The sequence below is a fragment of the Giraffa tippelskirchi genome, chromosome 11 (assembly GCF_054371585.1).
Source record: "Giraffa tippelskirchi isolate mGirTip1 chromosome 11, T2T-mGirTip1v1.2.pri, whole genome shotgun sequence".
In the NCBI taxonomy this organism is placed as follows: domain Eukaryota; kingdom Metazoa; phylum Chordata; class Mammalia; order Artiodactyla; family Giraffidae; genus Giraffa; species Giraffa tippelskirchi.
The window spans coordinates 7207142-7224517 of NC_137285.1; the positions used below are offsets into that span (position 1 = coordinate 7207142).

The 17376-nt window shown below is 41.4% G+C and overlaps 1 protein-coding gene across 5 annotated transcripts in view; it reads right to left on the bottom strand.

The window, feature by feature from the left end:
* The window catches only part of GRK3 (G protein-coupled receptor kinase 3), a 184144-nt gene that overhangs the window by 64553 nt on the left and 102215 nt on the right, over positions 1-17376 (bottom strand). For all 5 annotated transcript variants that reach the window (XR_014069073.1, XR_014069072.1, XM_081542945.1 and 2 more), the window contains one exon: positions 144-217. Coding sequence is in view for 3 of the 5 variants with exons in the window: in XM_081542945.1 (XP_081399071.1) it covers positions 144-217 (74 nt within the window). In the remaining 2 variants the exon portion in view is untranslated. The remainder of the gene's footprint in view (positions 1-143; positions 218-17376) is intronic.

Genomic DNA, 17376 nt, shown 5'->3' on the forward strand with positions numbered 1-17376 from the left:
ACTATATATTATATCTTGTACTACTAATTACTTTTGACGAATTTCTAAATATTTGTAAGGTATCTAGGAGTCTTAATATTTCCCAAAGAACAGTTTAAATATGCTTTTGAAATAAAAGCATTGATAAAACAGTCACTTCTTACCTCTTCATAAAACTTCACCTGAGGTACAGCTTCATTAATTTCATTCAAACAAAAATCTTTAAATAGCAAGAAACCTAAAGAAAGAGAATAAAAAATTTCAGGGTGGGCAGTGGATGGAAACTTTATCCCACAGGGTGTTTTCAAATTCATTTGTTTCAACCTCTTCCTCTCCTACATTAAAAAAGAAATTTTAAAAGGTTTTAAGAGGCTACTTAATGCCTAATGCCTATAAGAAAATAATCCAGGTTAAATAAGAGTATCATACATCTGGCTCTTGCATTGGGGTTCCTTCTCTCTTGGCAACCCCCCTCCCACTTTTTAAAAATGCACAATTAACAGTGTAAGAGGTCACCACCACTCAGTGCCACTGGTCACTACAGAGAACGTAAGGTTAACCAAAGCAATCAGAGATACAGGTAGTACAGAGGTATTGGTAAGAGTCACCATGGAGCTAATAAATCATATGCTCACCGAAACAGAACTAAACTCCCTTAAAAAGAAAACAAAACCAAAGGACCTCCCTAATCTTCCTAGCCTTTTCTCTCACCACATATTAGCTCAAGTCCCTCCAAGTCCCCACCAGACACCTCCAGCCTGAGCGGATCTCCATTTCCAGATCATGCTTTTCCCCTTCACAACCCCACACCTCATCATCAAGCCATCAGGACCTGCTGCCCAGGATACCACTCCCATTGCACAGTGCCCGCTATACAGTGGAAGGCAAATAAATATTTGTTGAATGAATGTTTGCTTGCACAGCCCTTCCAACAAGTCAAAGCACTTAGCACACCCCGGTTAATTACCTGACTTACAAGCTTCCATCCTGTACCAAACCCAGCTCAATGCCTCACACCTAGTCAAGTCTCAGCAAATGATAGAGGCTGGATAGGACAGGCTGACCAAGGGCAGAGATATAGGAAGGTTACAAAAAGTCAAAAACAATGAGAAGGTCCAAACAATTAAAGGATCGCTAGGAGAAACAGAAATCACGGGGGGTGGGAGGGTGGGAGGGAAATGAAGAAACACTCACAAAAAGTTAAAATGTTGGGTGAGGGTTAGACCAGAACTCCCCAGGTAGGAGAGGGCTGGAAGGAAGCAGCTTTGACATGATTTTCATTCAAGTTAACGTAAGAGTAACATGACCTGAGCTTGTCTGTTACTGCCCCGTAAATTCCCCTCCATGGTTCCAGGAACATGACCTTTGAAAATGGTAAATGTTTGTTCACTGGAACTAGAAGAACAATATCTGAACTACTTGGTTAAACAGGCAAGGCCAGAGTAATGAAGGCTGGGTGCAGACCGCCAGCAGGAGCACAGCCACACTCCTTGCCCATCTTGTCAACTGCAGCGGGGCTGACGGGGCTAACGTATGAAGGAAGCAGGGAGTTCAAGAAGCAGCCAAATAGGAAGAATTGAAGATGTCACTCTGTACTGATTCACATGTTAATATGTTTATTCTAAACATATTAGTTTAGAGTAAGGTAAAGTAAGAGTAAGGTCGTCTTTTTGTTCTTATTCCTCTCAAAGTAACCGTACATTTCCCTCGTCATGTCATCTTTGACTCCTGAGTCTTTCAGAGTGACTGCACATTCAGAAATGTGCAATTTTCAGATATCTGGATTTTTTTCAGGTATTTTGGGTACTATTGATTTCTGTTTAATTCTGTTGTGATCACAGAACACATTCGGTAGGATTTCAACACTGTAAAATTTATTGAAATTTGGTTTTGGACCAAAATTGGACTGAATCTGGTCCTTCTAGGTGAGTGTTTCAAGGGTACTTGGGGGAAAAAAAAAAGACAGCATATAGGGTGAAATGTTTCATTAAACAGAGCAAAAAGTCAACTAAGTTGGTTGATAGGTTTGTCCGAGTCCTCTAAACTCTTACTGAATGTCGGTCTACTTACTCTCTCCATTATCCACGGAGGACTGTTGGAATGTACATTTGTAAATTGGAGAGGAGAGGAAAGAAAGGAGGAAGGGGATGGAGAGAGGAGTTGAATGAATAAACAACCAATTTAATATGCTGTCACCTACTTTAATGCAACTTCCATCATTAGTGTGTACGATAAGGCAAAGAATTTTTTTTTAATTTTTATTTATTGTATTTTTGGCTGCACTGGGTCTTTGTTGCTGCACAGACGTTTCTCTAGTTGCAGCAAGCAGGGGCTACTCTCTAGCTGTGGTGCGAGGGCTTCTCATTGCCGGGGTTTCTTTTGTTGCAGAACACAGGCTCTAGGGCACAAGGGCTCAGTACTTGCGGCACACGGGCTTAGCTGCTCCGTGGCATGTGGGATCTTCCTGGACCAGGGATCGAACTTTGTCCTCTGCAGTGGCTGGCAGATTCTTTACCACTGAGCCAGCAGGAAAGCTGCAAAGAATTATTTTAACATTGTATGTGGGGGACAGTATTTCCCTCATGTCTGTATGTAAACTGAAGTGCTACTTTCTATCACAGCAGCTGCTAAAATGAAGCAGCCAGAAGAAAGATATTTTGATATTTTGCCTTTAGGATAAATCCTAGATCACTGTGTTCTAGGCTGAAAGCAATTTACCTTCATTAGACTTAAATTACACTTTTAAAAAAGAGAAACACTGATTAGAACAAAAGCTAAAAGGCAAAAATAAGGAAATAATTCGCCTAGCTGGTTCGCTTCATCAGTGTGATTTCTCCAGATTTCAGAGAATAAAAAACTGTGACCCAACACCTGCTTACTAGATAACTGTGGAATGTGTTTACCCTTGTTTCCATATTTGAACCACTGCAAAATGTCTGGATACTGATTAACTTCTGAGTGTATAGGACATCCAGGAAAGGCAAACTATCCCAATGTCCCACCACAATATTTTGCTAAAATCAGGAGAAAGAATTGTATTATCTTTTATAAAACATCAATTAAAAACTTGAAATATTAAATATAAGTGGTTTCTATGTGAAATTAAAATTTAGCCTCCTTAAAAAACTAAAAAGAAAGAAAGAGAAACATGAAAAAAATTTTCTAAGAAATAATACTTGGGGCTTCCCTGGTGGCTCAGTGGTAATGAATTCTCCTGCCAATGCAGGAGACACAGCTTCCATCACTGGTCTGGGAAGACCACACGCCGCAGAACAACTAAGCCCATGTGCTGCAACTGCTGAACCTGTGCTCTAGAGCCTGGGGGCTGCAACTACAAAGCCCGTGCGTCCTAGAGCCCATGCTTCACAACAAGGAAAAGTCACTGCCATGAGAAGCCCGTGCACCAAAACTACCGAGTGGACCCCACCTGCCACAACTAGAGAAAAGCCCGTGCAGCAACAAAAATCCAGCACACCCCCTCCCTCTCCCCCACCAAAAGGAAATAATACTTGTCAGGTTTTATCAAGCAAGTTCAAACACTGGGAAGGAGGATAGATCGCACAACTGCTACAAGTTTCCACCAAAATGTACTGATTTGACAGAGCACTTCCTGTGTCTACTAAGAGTCACTATGCTACATATTGGTGAAGGCAGAGTTCTTCTCATAAGAGACTTACTGGTTGATGTAAGGGGCAGACAACAAAGTAGTAAGCAAATGAAATAATTTTAATGTACAATAAATGATATAAAGGAATTAAATGTGGTGCTGAGATGAATGATAAAAAAGAATGTCAACAAGACCTCTCTGAGCTGTAGGATGAATAAAGTACAAAGAATTTCAGATTAGAAAAGGCCAGAATGTTTAATCTCACACCTTCTATTCAATATTGTATTAGAGGTCTTTACCAGTGCAATAAGAAAATGAAATAAAAGTTATCAAAATTGAAAAGTTAAAACTACTTTTATTTCTAGACAACCTAGTTAACTATATAACAAATCCTAGCTACAAAATAGCTACTAAAATATATAAGTGAATTTAGGAAGATAATAAAATACAAGGTCATTAGCTAAGAATCAATGACATTAGACATACTCACATCACACAATTTTAAAATGGAACTTGGAAACAAGTCCATTTGCATTAACATCAAAAAATAATGAATATTTAGGAATAAATAAATAAGAGCTACGCAAGGCCACTATGTGGAAAACTGCAAAATATCACTGAAAGATATTAAAGAAGATCTAAATAAATGGAAAGATTTTTGGATTGGAAGACTCAGTATTGCTCAGATGTTAATTCTCCCCAAACTGATCTATGGGGTCAATGTAATCCTAATCATAATTCCCGATCACAGGCCTTTTAATGAAACTGATAGGCTGATTCTAAAATGGATATGGAAATGCAAAAAACCCAGAATACTCAAAGCATCTTGAGAAAGAAGAAAAAAGTTCAAGGACATGCACTGCTTAATTTCAAGACTCATTCATTATACAGCCGCGGTAATCAATAGTGTGGTACTGGCATAAGACTGAATCAATGAAACACAACAGGGGATCCAGAAATACACTCACACTTATACATGGTCAACTTATTTTTCAACAAAGACAGCAAAGCAGTTTATGGGAAAAAGGAAGTCTTTTTTAAAAAAAGGTGCTAAGAAAAAACTTAAAACTTATATCAAATGGGAGAAGAAACAAAGAAACTTAAATCTCCTATATTTTACATATTCATATACAGTTTACATATACATTAAAAAAAACAAACTCTTATCAATCAATTTTTAAAAGGAAACAACTCAATAAAAGAATGGACAAAAAATTCAAACACCTCACAAAGGAAAAAAGAAAGAGACAAAAAGCACATGAAAAGGGTTCAACACTGTTGTGTGTGTGTGCTAAGTTGTTTCAGTCACGTCTGACTCTTTGCGACCCTATGGATTGCAGCCCGCCAGGCTCCTCTGTTCATGAGATTCTCCAGGAAAGAATACTGGAGGGGGTTGCCATGCTCTCCTCCAGGGGATCTTCTCAAACCAGGGATCAAACCTGCATCTCTTACGTCTCCTGTATTGGCAGACGGGTTCTTTACCACTGGCACCACCTGGGAAGCCCATGACTGTTGGTTATCACGCAAATATAAATTCAATCACTTTGAGATATCACTTCACAACTACTAGAAGGGCAGAGTTAAGAAGACTGATAATATCAAATTTTGGCAACCAGAAGCCTTCTTTGCTTTGAAGAATATACAATGTTTTGGACTCCTCATGCCACTGAAGCAACAGTCAGAGAAGGAATTACGGTGTTGGCTGGGATGACTGACCCTGATACCAAGGGGAAACTGGGCTGTGACTCCACAATGGAGGGAAGGGGGAGAAGGGAAGAAGGGGAAGCTCTTCCTTAGCACAAAAACCATAGAAGGACTGATGGAGTTAGAAAATCAACAGGTGCCAAAATCAGTGGGTATACCTTTAACAAGGAATAGAATATTCACACAGTCTCAAAAGTAATTTCCCATACATTACTTATTACTTCCAAAAGGAAAGCAAAGATAGACCACAGATTTGGAGAAAAGTAATTGCAAAATAAGTATCTGACAAAGAACTTGTATTCAAAGCATACAATGAATCCTCAAACTCAATAATGAACACACAAATAATCCACTATTTTTAAAAAATGACAAGATTTGAATACTTCCACCAAAGATGATATATAAATGTAATATAAGTGCATGAGAAGATGCCCAACATTATTAGTCATTAGGAAAATGCAAATTAACACCACAATAAGATATCACTATACCCTTCTTAGAACAGCTAAAAAAAAAAAAAAGAGAAAGGGAGAGAAACAATACCACTGCTGATTAGGAGAGAATGTGGAGTAACTGGAACTCTCCACTGGGAAATATTTCTTTAAAGTTAAAGATCCATTTGCCATTCAACCCTACAATCGCACTCCTAGATATTTATCCGAGAGGAATGAAAATTTATGTTCACACAAAAATCTGAACACAGATATTTATAGTAGCTGCATATATAATATCAAAAAATTGGGTATAACCCAAATGTTCTTCAGCTGATGACTGAATAAAGTGTGATATATTGATACAATGGAACCCTACTCAACAAGACAAAGGAATGAACTACTGATACATCCACCGTAAGCGAATCTCTAACGCACTGTGCCAAGTGAAAGAAACCAGAGTCAAAGGCTACATACTGAATGAGTCCACTTCTGTGTCATTCTGGAAAAGGACAAATCATAGGAGCAAACAGATCAATGGTTGTCAGGGGTTAGGATGGGGAGTGGGAGTTGACTTATAAATGGCCCTAGAAAATTTGAGGAGGCGATAAATTACTCTACATCTTGACTTTTGTAGTTGTTATATCGATACAATTTTATGCATTTGTCAAAACTGATAGAGCTGTCCATTGTAGATGGTGAGTTTTACTTAAATTATACTTCGATTAAACCTGAGTCTGCCTGCCCCTCCAAAAAAAAAAAAAAAAGCTGGTGCTAAAACAGAAAGAAAAATAAGATTGGGTGCATATAGTTGAGCCAGGGACAAGGCTCAAAAGGTGTTCTTGAACAGTAGCTTTAAGATGATCACAAATTGGGATCTAGAATTTCTAGAAGTCAATACCAGACCACTTACATGGTTGTCAATGTCTACAAGATGCTTTTCATAAAGCACAAGTTTCTATGGAAGATAAAAATCATTCAAACACAGAGCCATGGGACTAAAATAAGTCATTACAAAGGTTCTGGGTAATGCAGAGGTCGGAAAAGACTCTGACACACTCAGGATACACAATATTTTTTTACAGGTGAAAATAAAGGAAATTGTAAATGATAACTCATGAATAAATTCCCAAAGGGTACCATGCCCCTTCTAGACAGATATGACTAAGCTAACTTCCCAATGAATAATTCTCCTTTTCATTTCTTCCAAGTCCCAACAGGAATAAATAAACATTTAAAAAAAAGAATATTTAATTATATTTATCTACTTCATGCAAATCTTAAAACATATTTTTTTTTATTTCACTCTGCTTGTCAAACTAGAACTTTAACCTTCCTGACTTAAAACTTACAGGATAAAATTAGAAACAAAATGTAGTTGAGGAATATTATAAATAGTTAGGTCTTCTAAAAATCCAAGTTACCCATTCCGCCTCCAATTTAAATTTGGCACATTCATGTTCAATAAAATATTCTTAGATTAATTAAAGGGATCGCTCATTTAGATAATGGAGAGATTTGGGACCCTGAATAGTAACAGTCTAGTAGACAAAAGCACAAATGGTAATGAATCTGGCCAAAGTAAAATTCACAGAAGGTTCTGAGCAATTGGCTCTCAATGCAAAAGGGAATAAAGGAAACTGGGACTGGGAGGAACACGTGAAATTATAGAGGCAAGAAAAGTATATCTAAATCCTTGCAATAGTTGGACTACTTTAAGCCTTTACAAACATGAAAATGATTGAAGAGAAAAAATATTTCTGGCTATGCACACCATGCCAATACTCTTTCCAGACTGGGGTCAATTTTTTTCATCTATCACAGTTTAATGCACATCTAATAGCAAACAAGAAAAATGACAATTAAAATAAAGTGAGATTGAAAGCAACTTAAAACAAATTATCCCAACAATCCACCTGATTTATGTTTCCCAAAGACATCTCAAAGAACAATGATTAAAGCTGGCAGTATGGAAATCAGAGTATGCGTGTATATCACAGAATAAACACGACAGGGACAAAGTGGGGAGGGTGTGGTGAACAAGCTGGGTCTAACCATAATTTTATCAAGGAAGAAACAGAATAAGAGTCCACCAATTAACGCATGTGTGTCCGCTCTGTGATAATTCATGAGCCTAGGCACTTGGACCTGAGCACTTTCCTATATGTATATTCCAATAAAGATTTATTTAAAACAAAAGAGGATCAACCAGTAAGTTTTTAGATCAGGATACTGTAAGCATAAGTACAAAATGAAGGGGCTCTCAGAGCAACTATAATCTGACTGGAGGGACTGACCAACGTACATAAAGACAATACCTAACTGCACGGCATCAGTTAAGAGTCACATTCGCTTTGCAGGGGAGAGACGTGCTGCTTCCTAGATCACCGCTCGGCCACTCACTCAGCTCCCATCATTCGTCCAATGTCCCTTCTAATCTGTCCTGTGAGCTGCTGCCCCAGATCTGACCATGTTGATCCCTTGTCATCACTGCGCAGATGCTGGATAAGACCCAGCCTCCATCATCTGCACCGCAGCACACACTGCGCTCTGCCCCACCACCTCCCGAGCTACAGCGCCCACCTGCCCAACAAGGCTGGACACAAGCACAGGTCACTCAACACGCCACGAGCCCTCAGTCCCGTCACACGGGCTGACTTCTCAGCACCCACTCCCTTCTCGCCATCCACCTCTCTACCCACTTCCCCGGCCCCTCTTTCTCACAACCACCTATCCCCTGCAGACTTGACCTGGTTAACAACCACTTAACCTTCAGGACTTCAACTGAGCATCACGTAACACTGTAAACTCCCAAGGACCAGACCCCTCCCCATCCCAGTGAGGTCGAGCAGCTGCCCCTCTTTTCTGCTCCCACAGCCCTGGGTCCTTAGCGCTTTCAAGGCCACTAAATTACAACTATCTCTTTTTATTTTAGGAATGGATGAAATGGCACGAAATTGTAAAACTGTATTAAGAAGGTACAAAGTGAAAAGCCGCCTTCTGGTTCATGTCCCTACCTTCCCAGTAGCACGCCCACCGCCATCACCCTCAATGTACCCTCTATCATTGGTTACTATGTCTTTTTGGGGAAGGGGTGGGTGTCAATTCTTGGCCAGGTGCTAAGAAATCCACGTGGCTTCTTCACCCAGCTCGATGCAGGGGACTCAGAGTTCTAAGGGACACCAGTGTCACAACGTGGCAAGAGCTTGGCACATGGAGGGTGGGCAGGGTGGCCTCTCACTCACCCTGCACTGTTGTAGATGAGAAACACCCACGGGTGGGTCTCTGTTGCAGACCCTGTGTCACCTGCTAACACGCCACAAAGGCAGATGCAAAGACGAACTCTGACTTCCCTCCATACTATCTCCATCAGACTTTTTTTCCATAACCCAAGCCCTTGTGGATCTTTCTAGCTGCTTCATTCCATCGGATGGAATGCGGGAAGTCACGTAACTTGTTTCCTAATGGTGAACATTTGGGCTGCAGCAAAGAGTTTGCTTTTACAAAACTGCAGAAATAAATAACCTTCTCTGCACATCATGTCTCATGTGTTCAAGCCTATCTGTAGGATACATTCCTCAGAGTGAAACTCCTGAGCTAAAGATTATATAGATGCTTTGTTATTTTATCAACAACAGACTTGGCCAAATTAGCCCCATCGGATCAGTACCTGTTTGTACACCTACTACCAATGGATCAACTCCTGTTCTGAAACCCACAGCCATAGGGGGTGCAGGTTCAATCCCTGGTTGGGGAACTAAAATTCTGCATGCTGTGTGGTGCAGCCAAAACACAGAAATAAGAAAAAAAAAACAAAAAAACAGGAATCCTTTGGGCCCTCCACCTCTCAGATACTGGCCCCGTCTGGTTCCTTGTTTGTTCCTGGCGTTCAATGGCAGCACTTCTAGCATCTCCTTAGACCTGACACCAGCCTTGGGAACAGACAGCAGGATTGTGTTAAGAAAGGATGCTCTTCTGACATCACTGAGGAGTTGTTTGCTCATGGGCTCTGGGACGGAAGTGGGCTGCTCTTGTGTGGCTTTCTCTTTATCCCCGGCACAACGGATAGGACTTCATCCGCTCAATAAACGTCTGATAGATGTACTAAGGGCAGATCAGTATGGCTCGCGCTACAGTCACAGATGGTTTCAGGAAGAAGTGAAGTATAGGCTGGGTGGGAGAGATTAATGGGTGACAGAGTTCAGAGGAAGAACAAGTGGTCGGAGGCAGGAAATTTCCATGGGATAAGGAAGGAGGGGGACTTAGAATCTGGACAGAGCATGTTCCCACGGGGAAGAGGTGGGGGGACAGTCTACCCCAGTGCTGAAGTCTGAACGGGCGGGGAGGGCTGGGAGACTGGGGGATCCTTCTAGAAGAATCTCAGGGATAGGCACTTCTCCCTTACACATGCTCCGCGAATGCTGAGAGCTCTGAATGCCAACGAGCCTGCTGGGGAAGAGTTTTTAATATAAGCGGGCAGTTCTTTCAGAAAAAATTAAACCCAGCTCTCAAACTGGGAGCTGAGGATTTTAGAGCCAGGCCTCTTTCTCAACAAGGCAAAGCTGAATCCTTCTTCCCTCATCTTCCTCAGGACACTCATCTGCCACCGTGTCTGTCCCCAGGTGACCCTTTTATCCACATCCCATCCCCTAAGCTGACCTGTAACCGGTAACAAGTACTGACCCCTATGTACTATAACAGTGCCTGCCTCCCACCTCCCCTGAATATTTTCACTAGAATTCAAAGCTGTTAGCAAAAGCCTTCGAGGCTCAAAAAAGCAGAACCTTGACAGCGGATGCCAGGTGGTGAGGCTGCCACTGCCAACCCTCTGGGGCACGAAGGCCCACAGCCCGCTGCTACGGCCCCTCCAGGGACTCATGCGTGGCTGGAGCTGCTTCTCATACCTTGGTGCAAAATTTAATGAACATGAAATGATTTCTTACTGGGCAATGAGACGGTTTCTATGATTTTCAATCCAAATTCATTTTAACTTATAGCCAGCTGACTCTAGTAATTTCTTAATCAAATGACTGAGGTATTTAATTTTAAAAGTTAGATAGTACCTTTAACTGTTGTGAGTTTTGTGTGCTTGGGGCCTTATATTTTCTCCCGGGAGTGGGGATGTGGCCATAGAAGCTCCTTCCCCTCTCTGCACGATGGGGACAATCACCCCACTGCTCTCCCAAGACCCGTCTACTCAACACAGCTGCCCCACTGGGGCCTCTATTTCTGTGGATGCTCATCCTAACGCTGGTCGCAGCAGGGCCCAGGTGCCCATGAGGGCCACACAGAGGTGACAGACAGGAAACTGGGGGTATCACTGGTGGGCCACTCACCCCTGGAATGCTGTCCTCATGCTCAGAAAACAGTCACAGTGTACAGACATACTCCGGCTCTTTACACAAAACGCTACCAGGGAGAGTTTTACAGTAATGGCAGCTGAAAGGATTTCATGCTAAAACAAAAAAGACAGTCCCCTTCCCTCAAAAAGGGTCCACTCCCCTGATGTATAAAATAGTGAACTAGCTGGTTTCGAGTCACCAAGAGGAAACAGCATCAGAGATTATCTTTGTTCTCCAATTTGGACTCCAGTCAGGGAAACAGTGTGGAAGGGTTAGGGTTAGACTCAACCATTTACACTGATCTAGCTGGATTTAAATCTCACATCCTATCATTTGCTTCCTTGTTGCTTTTTCCTTTCCCCATCTTCTTTTGGATTTAGTACATTCGAATACACTGAGCGGGTTGTCATCAACGCTGGCTTATTAGCTCTACAGCTCTTCATTTCATGTGTTAATGGAGTTTCCAGGCTCCTGCCTTCCCTGGTCTCCTGGTGCCCTTGCCTCAGCAGGACCACCATGGGAGCACATTTCACAAAGTAACTCCAGGCCAAGAGTGGGCCCAGCCCGGTTTATCTCCCCTCTTTCAAAGACCATGGCCCTTTCTGAAAACTGTGTCTGAAAATCGTTACTGCATATATTTTGTCCAATTTTCTGGTTGTTATGGTGGGAGGCCAAGTCTGGCTCTGGATACTGGTTTATGGCCTGAAGTGCAATTTTATTTTGGAAATAAAGTATTTGGCTCTTGGCAGCAGAGTGGGTTAAATGCACGAAACTGGCACTACCTGTAAAACCCTAGACACATAACACCATCTGTGTAACTTCACACAGTGATACAAAGATGGTGATGACCAATTCTGGCTTATCATAGCAGCACAAATAAACCTCAGAAGCAGAAGCTTTGAAAAGGTCTGGATCAGTAACATCTGAATGATAACAGCCCATAATCAAGCCCTTAGGTGCTCAGTGTTCTATATACAGATCTTATTTAGTCTTCAGAATAACCCCATGCCGAGAGAGACCTAGTCTCACTCTACAGGTGAGAGGACCAGCGCTCGGAGGTGAAGCCACCTGCCCAGCATCTAGTAAACAGTCATGGCTGAGCTGGAATTGACCTTACAGAGTTGGGGTCTGCCGCTCTCCAGAGCACAGGCTCTCTGTCACTTTCCTGAGCTGACGACGTAGATCAACTGTCTTAGGAGATGGTAGTAGAGCTCAGGTTGACTAGTGCCGGAGCTTCCATGCATGAAGTGGTTAGTTTCTTCCTGAAATAACTATTTGTTGCTGGAACAAAGCAGTCCGAGTAATTTCCCACAAGAAGCAGTTCCATAAAAACCCTCCCTCTCTCTTCACCTTTTCTTCCTCCGTCGTTGCCTCCCACCTTTCTTCCTCTGTGCGTATATGCTCAATCGTGTCCAATTCTTTGGGACCCCATGGACTGTAGCCCACCGGGCTCCTCTGTCCATGGGATTCTCCAGGCAAGAATACTGGAGTGAATTGCCATTTCCTTCTCCAGGGAATCTTCCTGACCCAGGGATCAAACCTGAGTCTCCTGCATTGGCAGGTGGATTCTTTACCACTGAGTCACCTGGGAAAGCCCTTTCTTCCTCTGTCTTTCTGTTTTTCTTTTATCTCTTTTTCCCTGTCTCCATCTGTCAAAACAGCAGGAAGGGCAACAGCAAAAAAGAATGAAAGAAAATCGACTCAAATTTAATTCATGAAACCATGGAGTGTTAGGCTTAAATGAAACATTTTATCTATCCCAGTCCCTTTGTCCTGCTGATCAGGAACCTAAGGAGTATTAAAAGGGCTGATGAAAGCCCAGCTTGTTGGCTACCACAGGAGCCAGAGTCTAAGGCCCACTGCTAGCAGAGAATGAGCAGAATCAGGATAAGGCTCTGGGCTTTAAGGCTGACCTAAAAGCATCAGGTAGAATACGACAGTGTGACAATGCTCTTCAGCAGATGGCCCGCAAAGCAAGCAAGTTAATTCCAAGATGTATGAGCACAATCATTTCCTAGTTCTGACTTGGATTAGAAGTAGGGAATACTAAAAAAAGATCAAAGATAAGGTAAAAACCCTCAGAAAAGGTATTTCCAAAAGAGCTAACACAAAGGGATATTATGACAGTGCACTGCCACCTGGAATTCTACAGGCAGTGGGGCTCCTAAACTCCTGAAACCACGCAACCATCTCTCCACTGCCAGTTCAAAACGCCGATGGACAACTTTTCCAGTAGAGGTGATGTTTTCTAGGTCCCTGGAACCGTCTGGGAGCATATACTAAAACTCCAGCTTCACCAGCATTGCTAGAGCATGCAGTATTTTCCCTGAATTATGTGGACCCTGGCAGCGAGGGAGCTACAAAGCTGAGTCAGCTGCAGATGTTGGCTGATTGGCTAGACTTGCATTTTGGCTAAGAGTGGTTTCCCCATACCCCTACCTCGGGGTCTAAACTCATGGCTCAGAAACGTCACCAGTAGCCCCTTCCAAGAAGTTCAGCACTCCTTACAGCTGCCTGATACCGACACGCTAGAAGTCCATGGGTTTCACATCCATTCTTTCATAGGGTGAGCTCGTGGCAGATGGAAAGTCCCCTGGGGCCTGTGGTCTTAGTCTCCCCCATCTGCCTTTTTGTTTAATGAGATGTTTCCCATGAAGCACTTAAAACACACTTGATTCTCCATGTCTCATTTGGCAAAAGCACATAAAGCAGAGCTGCCACAGAAAGATCTTTGTGCATTATCCCCAAATTCTGGATATCAGAATCATGAGACATTAAATAGGAACTGTATAGCTGGTATTTTAAAAACTCCAGTAATATTTCCAAGAGCCAAGCCAAGCAACCTAAATGCCCATTGATAGATGAATGGTTAAAAAAGATGTGGTACGTATATACAACAAAACATTAGTCATAAAAAAGAATGAAATAAAGCCATTTGCAGCAACACGGATGAACCTAGAGATGATTATACTTAGTAAAGTAGGTCAGACAGAGAAAGACAAACAACACAGGATATCAACTGTATGTGGAATCTAAGAAAAAAGATGAACTTACTTCCAAAACAGAAACAAAGTTATGGCTACGAACAGGGAAAGTAGGAGGTGGGATAAATTAGGAGTTTGAGCTTGACAGATACACACTACTATGTGTAAATCAGACAGACAACAAGGACCTACTGTACAGCAGAGGAAACTATATTCAATATCTTATAACAACCTATAATGGAAAAGAATCTGAAAAGTATATATATATATATATATTATATATATATAAATATATATATATAAAATATATATATATATAGACAATCACTTTGCTATACACCTGAAACTAACACAACATTGTACATCAACTATACTTATATTAAGAAAAAAACTCCATACGCATACTAATTTTCATATTAACATTTCCTGGTAACAAGTAGAAAATGGCAGCTGTGAAGATCCCAAGTTCAATTCAGGCTCTGCTTTGAGGGGTTAGGTGAGCTTGGTCACATTATTTTACCTAGTATAGAAAACACTCATGCTGTGTTAATTAATAGTACACAGGTGGCCATCACTGTCTTAAACCAGTAGTTCATTCCAATCAACCACAGGCTCAGAAGAACTCAAGAAAAATTAAATAGCAACCATCTAAAAGGTACATAGGCTTCCCAGGTGGCACAGTGGTAAAGAACCTGCCTGCCAATGCAGGAGACTCAACAGACACAAGTTCAATCCCTGGGTCGGGAAGATTCTCTGGAGTAGGAAATGGCAACCCACTCCAGTATTCTTGCCTGGAAAATTCCATGGACAGAGGAGCCTGGTGGGCTATAGTCCACAGGGTCCAAAGAGTCGGACACGACTGAGTGACTGGGTACACACACAGCACAAAAAGTAGACAGAGTTGCCAGTCTGCAGATCAGGGGTCAGCGTTCCTATAGTTTTAGTGATGAGATGTTAAAGGATTGTCTTTCTAGTAAACACTGTAGCTCTTCTGAGTTTTTCTGCGAATAGAGAATCATGGCTGATCTTAGAACCCGAAAGATGGCTTTCAAAAGGAAAACCAGCCCAAGTAAACTAGTTTAAAATAAACAAGAAAAAAAAAGACAACTTCATTTCTCACAGGACTGGGTTAAGCCTTTTTATCCTCTTTGAAAGCTGCCGCAAATCTCTCAGGTCCCCAATTTTTGGAGCCATCAGACTGACTTCAACATGAGACGCCAATCCTCAGGCTTGTTGGAGCCAAAAAGATAAGGAGTCGGCCTAAAGGACTGCTTGCCAGTGGGGTTTTAAGTAACAGCCTCTCCCTCTTCTTCAGCATCTTTCCTCTCTGGGTGGCATTTCTGTTAAGAGATGCAGGTTGGAAAGGGTGCAGAAGCTCTGCCCGTCATTTCTATGGGTTCCCTCACCACGGGTGGCCTGTGCCCGTCTGGCCTCTTCGACTGAAAATCCAATTAGCTGTGCTTAGTCAAGTGTTTACCTCTGCTACTGGAAAGTTTAAATAGATCTTTAACTCTTTCCCTCTCTGAAAGTCTCCACAAAGACATGGATAATTGAAGCGGAACTGAACAGGGCCCCAGGTTTTTCTTCTCTGTCCAGGCAGGTGGCTGTCAGCCAGAGGAAGCTTTACAGATGAGCTGGGGGGGGACTGGGGCTGTCTGTGATTGTCAGTCAGGGAAAATATTTGTCTGGGGAAGGCCCCGCACTGGGACATAAACAAACCCTTCCAAAGAGGGGTGGAGACACGAGAGAAAACAAAGCCTGAAGCAGGTTCCCGGGTTAAGACTTCCCGCTCTACAAACGCGTGCAAAAGGGCTCGACCTGCCATCATTTAACTCTGGTTATAAGTCGCACGGTTTTAAGGACTTGCAGATTTTAGCCATCTAACATGTTTTGAAGCACAAAGCATCAAGAAATGATTTTATAATTATAAAATAGATTGGTAACTTTGTTTTCTGAAACTGACAAAAAAGTAACACTAAAATGTTTTCTTTTGTTGCCTTTTTTTTCAGTATTTCTGTGGTTTTCTATAATTACTAAATTAAAAAAATAGGTCTCCATGACATGTGTGTCCAGTTTTCTTTCTATAGCCCTGCTCAGAAAATCCTTTTAAAAAAGATCTTTGTAAGGCAGCAATTTCTGTCCTTCCAAAATATTCTTTTTATAACAAAACATAATTTTTTCAAAGTCCACGGCAAGTACATTTCTTATGCCTTAACCCCAAATGCCAAATACAATTTATGCATTCTTTCTACACAAATGTTCTTTGAAATTTTCAACAAAGGTGCCAAGACAATCCAATGGGGGAAAAAAGCTGTCTTCTTCAAATAAGAAAAATTTTTTCAAATAACTAGATATCCACACGCAAAAAAAAAGATGAATTTAGATCTTTACCTCATATTACACATGACAATTAACTCAAAAATCAACCAAAGACCTAAGATCTAAAATGATGAAACTTCTAGAGGAGAAAAAAAGCTTCGTGGAATTCAGTTAGGCAAGAAATTCTTAGATATTACACCAAAATTCATTTTAAAAATTTGTAAACTGGACCTTAAAATTAAAACCTTCTGTACTTCAAAAGTCACCATGAAGTAAATGAAAAAGAAGCCACTGATGGGGAGGAAGCATCTGTACATTAGACATACAATAAATAACAAAGACGATAATTTTTTTTTAAGGGCAAAAGATTTAAATAGACATTTCACCAAGAAGATTTATAAGAACGGCTAATCACCACAAACATGTACAATATCACCAACTGTTAGGGAAATGCAAATCAAGACCCCAGTGGAGCACCACTTCATACTCACTAGAATGGTCAGAAACAAAAAGATCACAGCAAGTGTTGATGAAGCTATGGCAAACCTGGAACTCTCATAAAATGATGGTGAGAATGTAAAAATGACACAATTCAGAAAACAACCAGTGACACCTTAATAAGTTAAACATGAATATACCACACAGCCCAGCAATTCCATTCCCAGTGACATGCCCAGGAGAAATGAAAACACACATCCACACTTTTACATGAATATTCACAGCAGTGTCATTTGTAACAGACCAAAAGTGGGAATAATTCAAATGTCTATCAATTGGTGAAGGGATACACAAAATGTGGTCTATCCATATAATGAGGTATCACTCAGCAATAGAAGGGAAAGAAGGATTGGTACACGCAGTGTGGATGAACCTCCAAAACCTGATGTGAAATGAAAGAAACCAGATGCAAGAGACTAACAGTCTACAGCCTGAAGGATTCCACTCACATGAAATGTTCCAAAAAGGCAAACTGCTATTGAGATAGAGACATTAGTGGTTGCCTGTGTCTG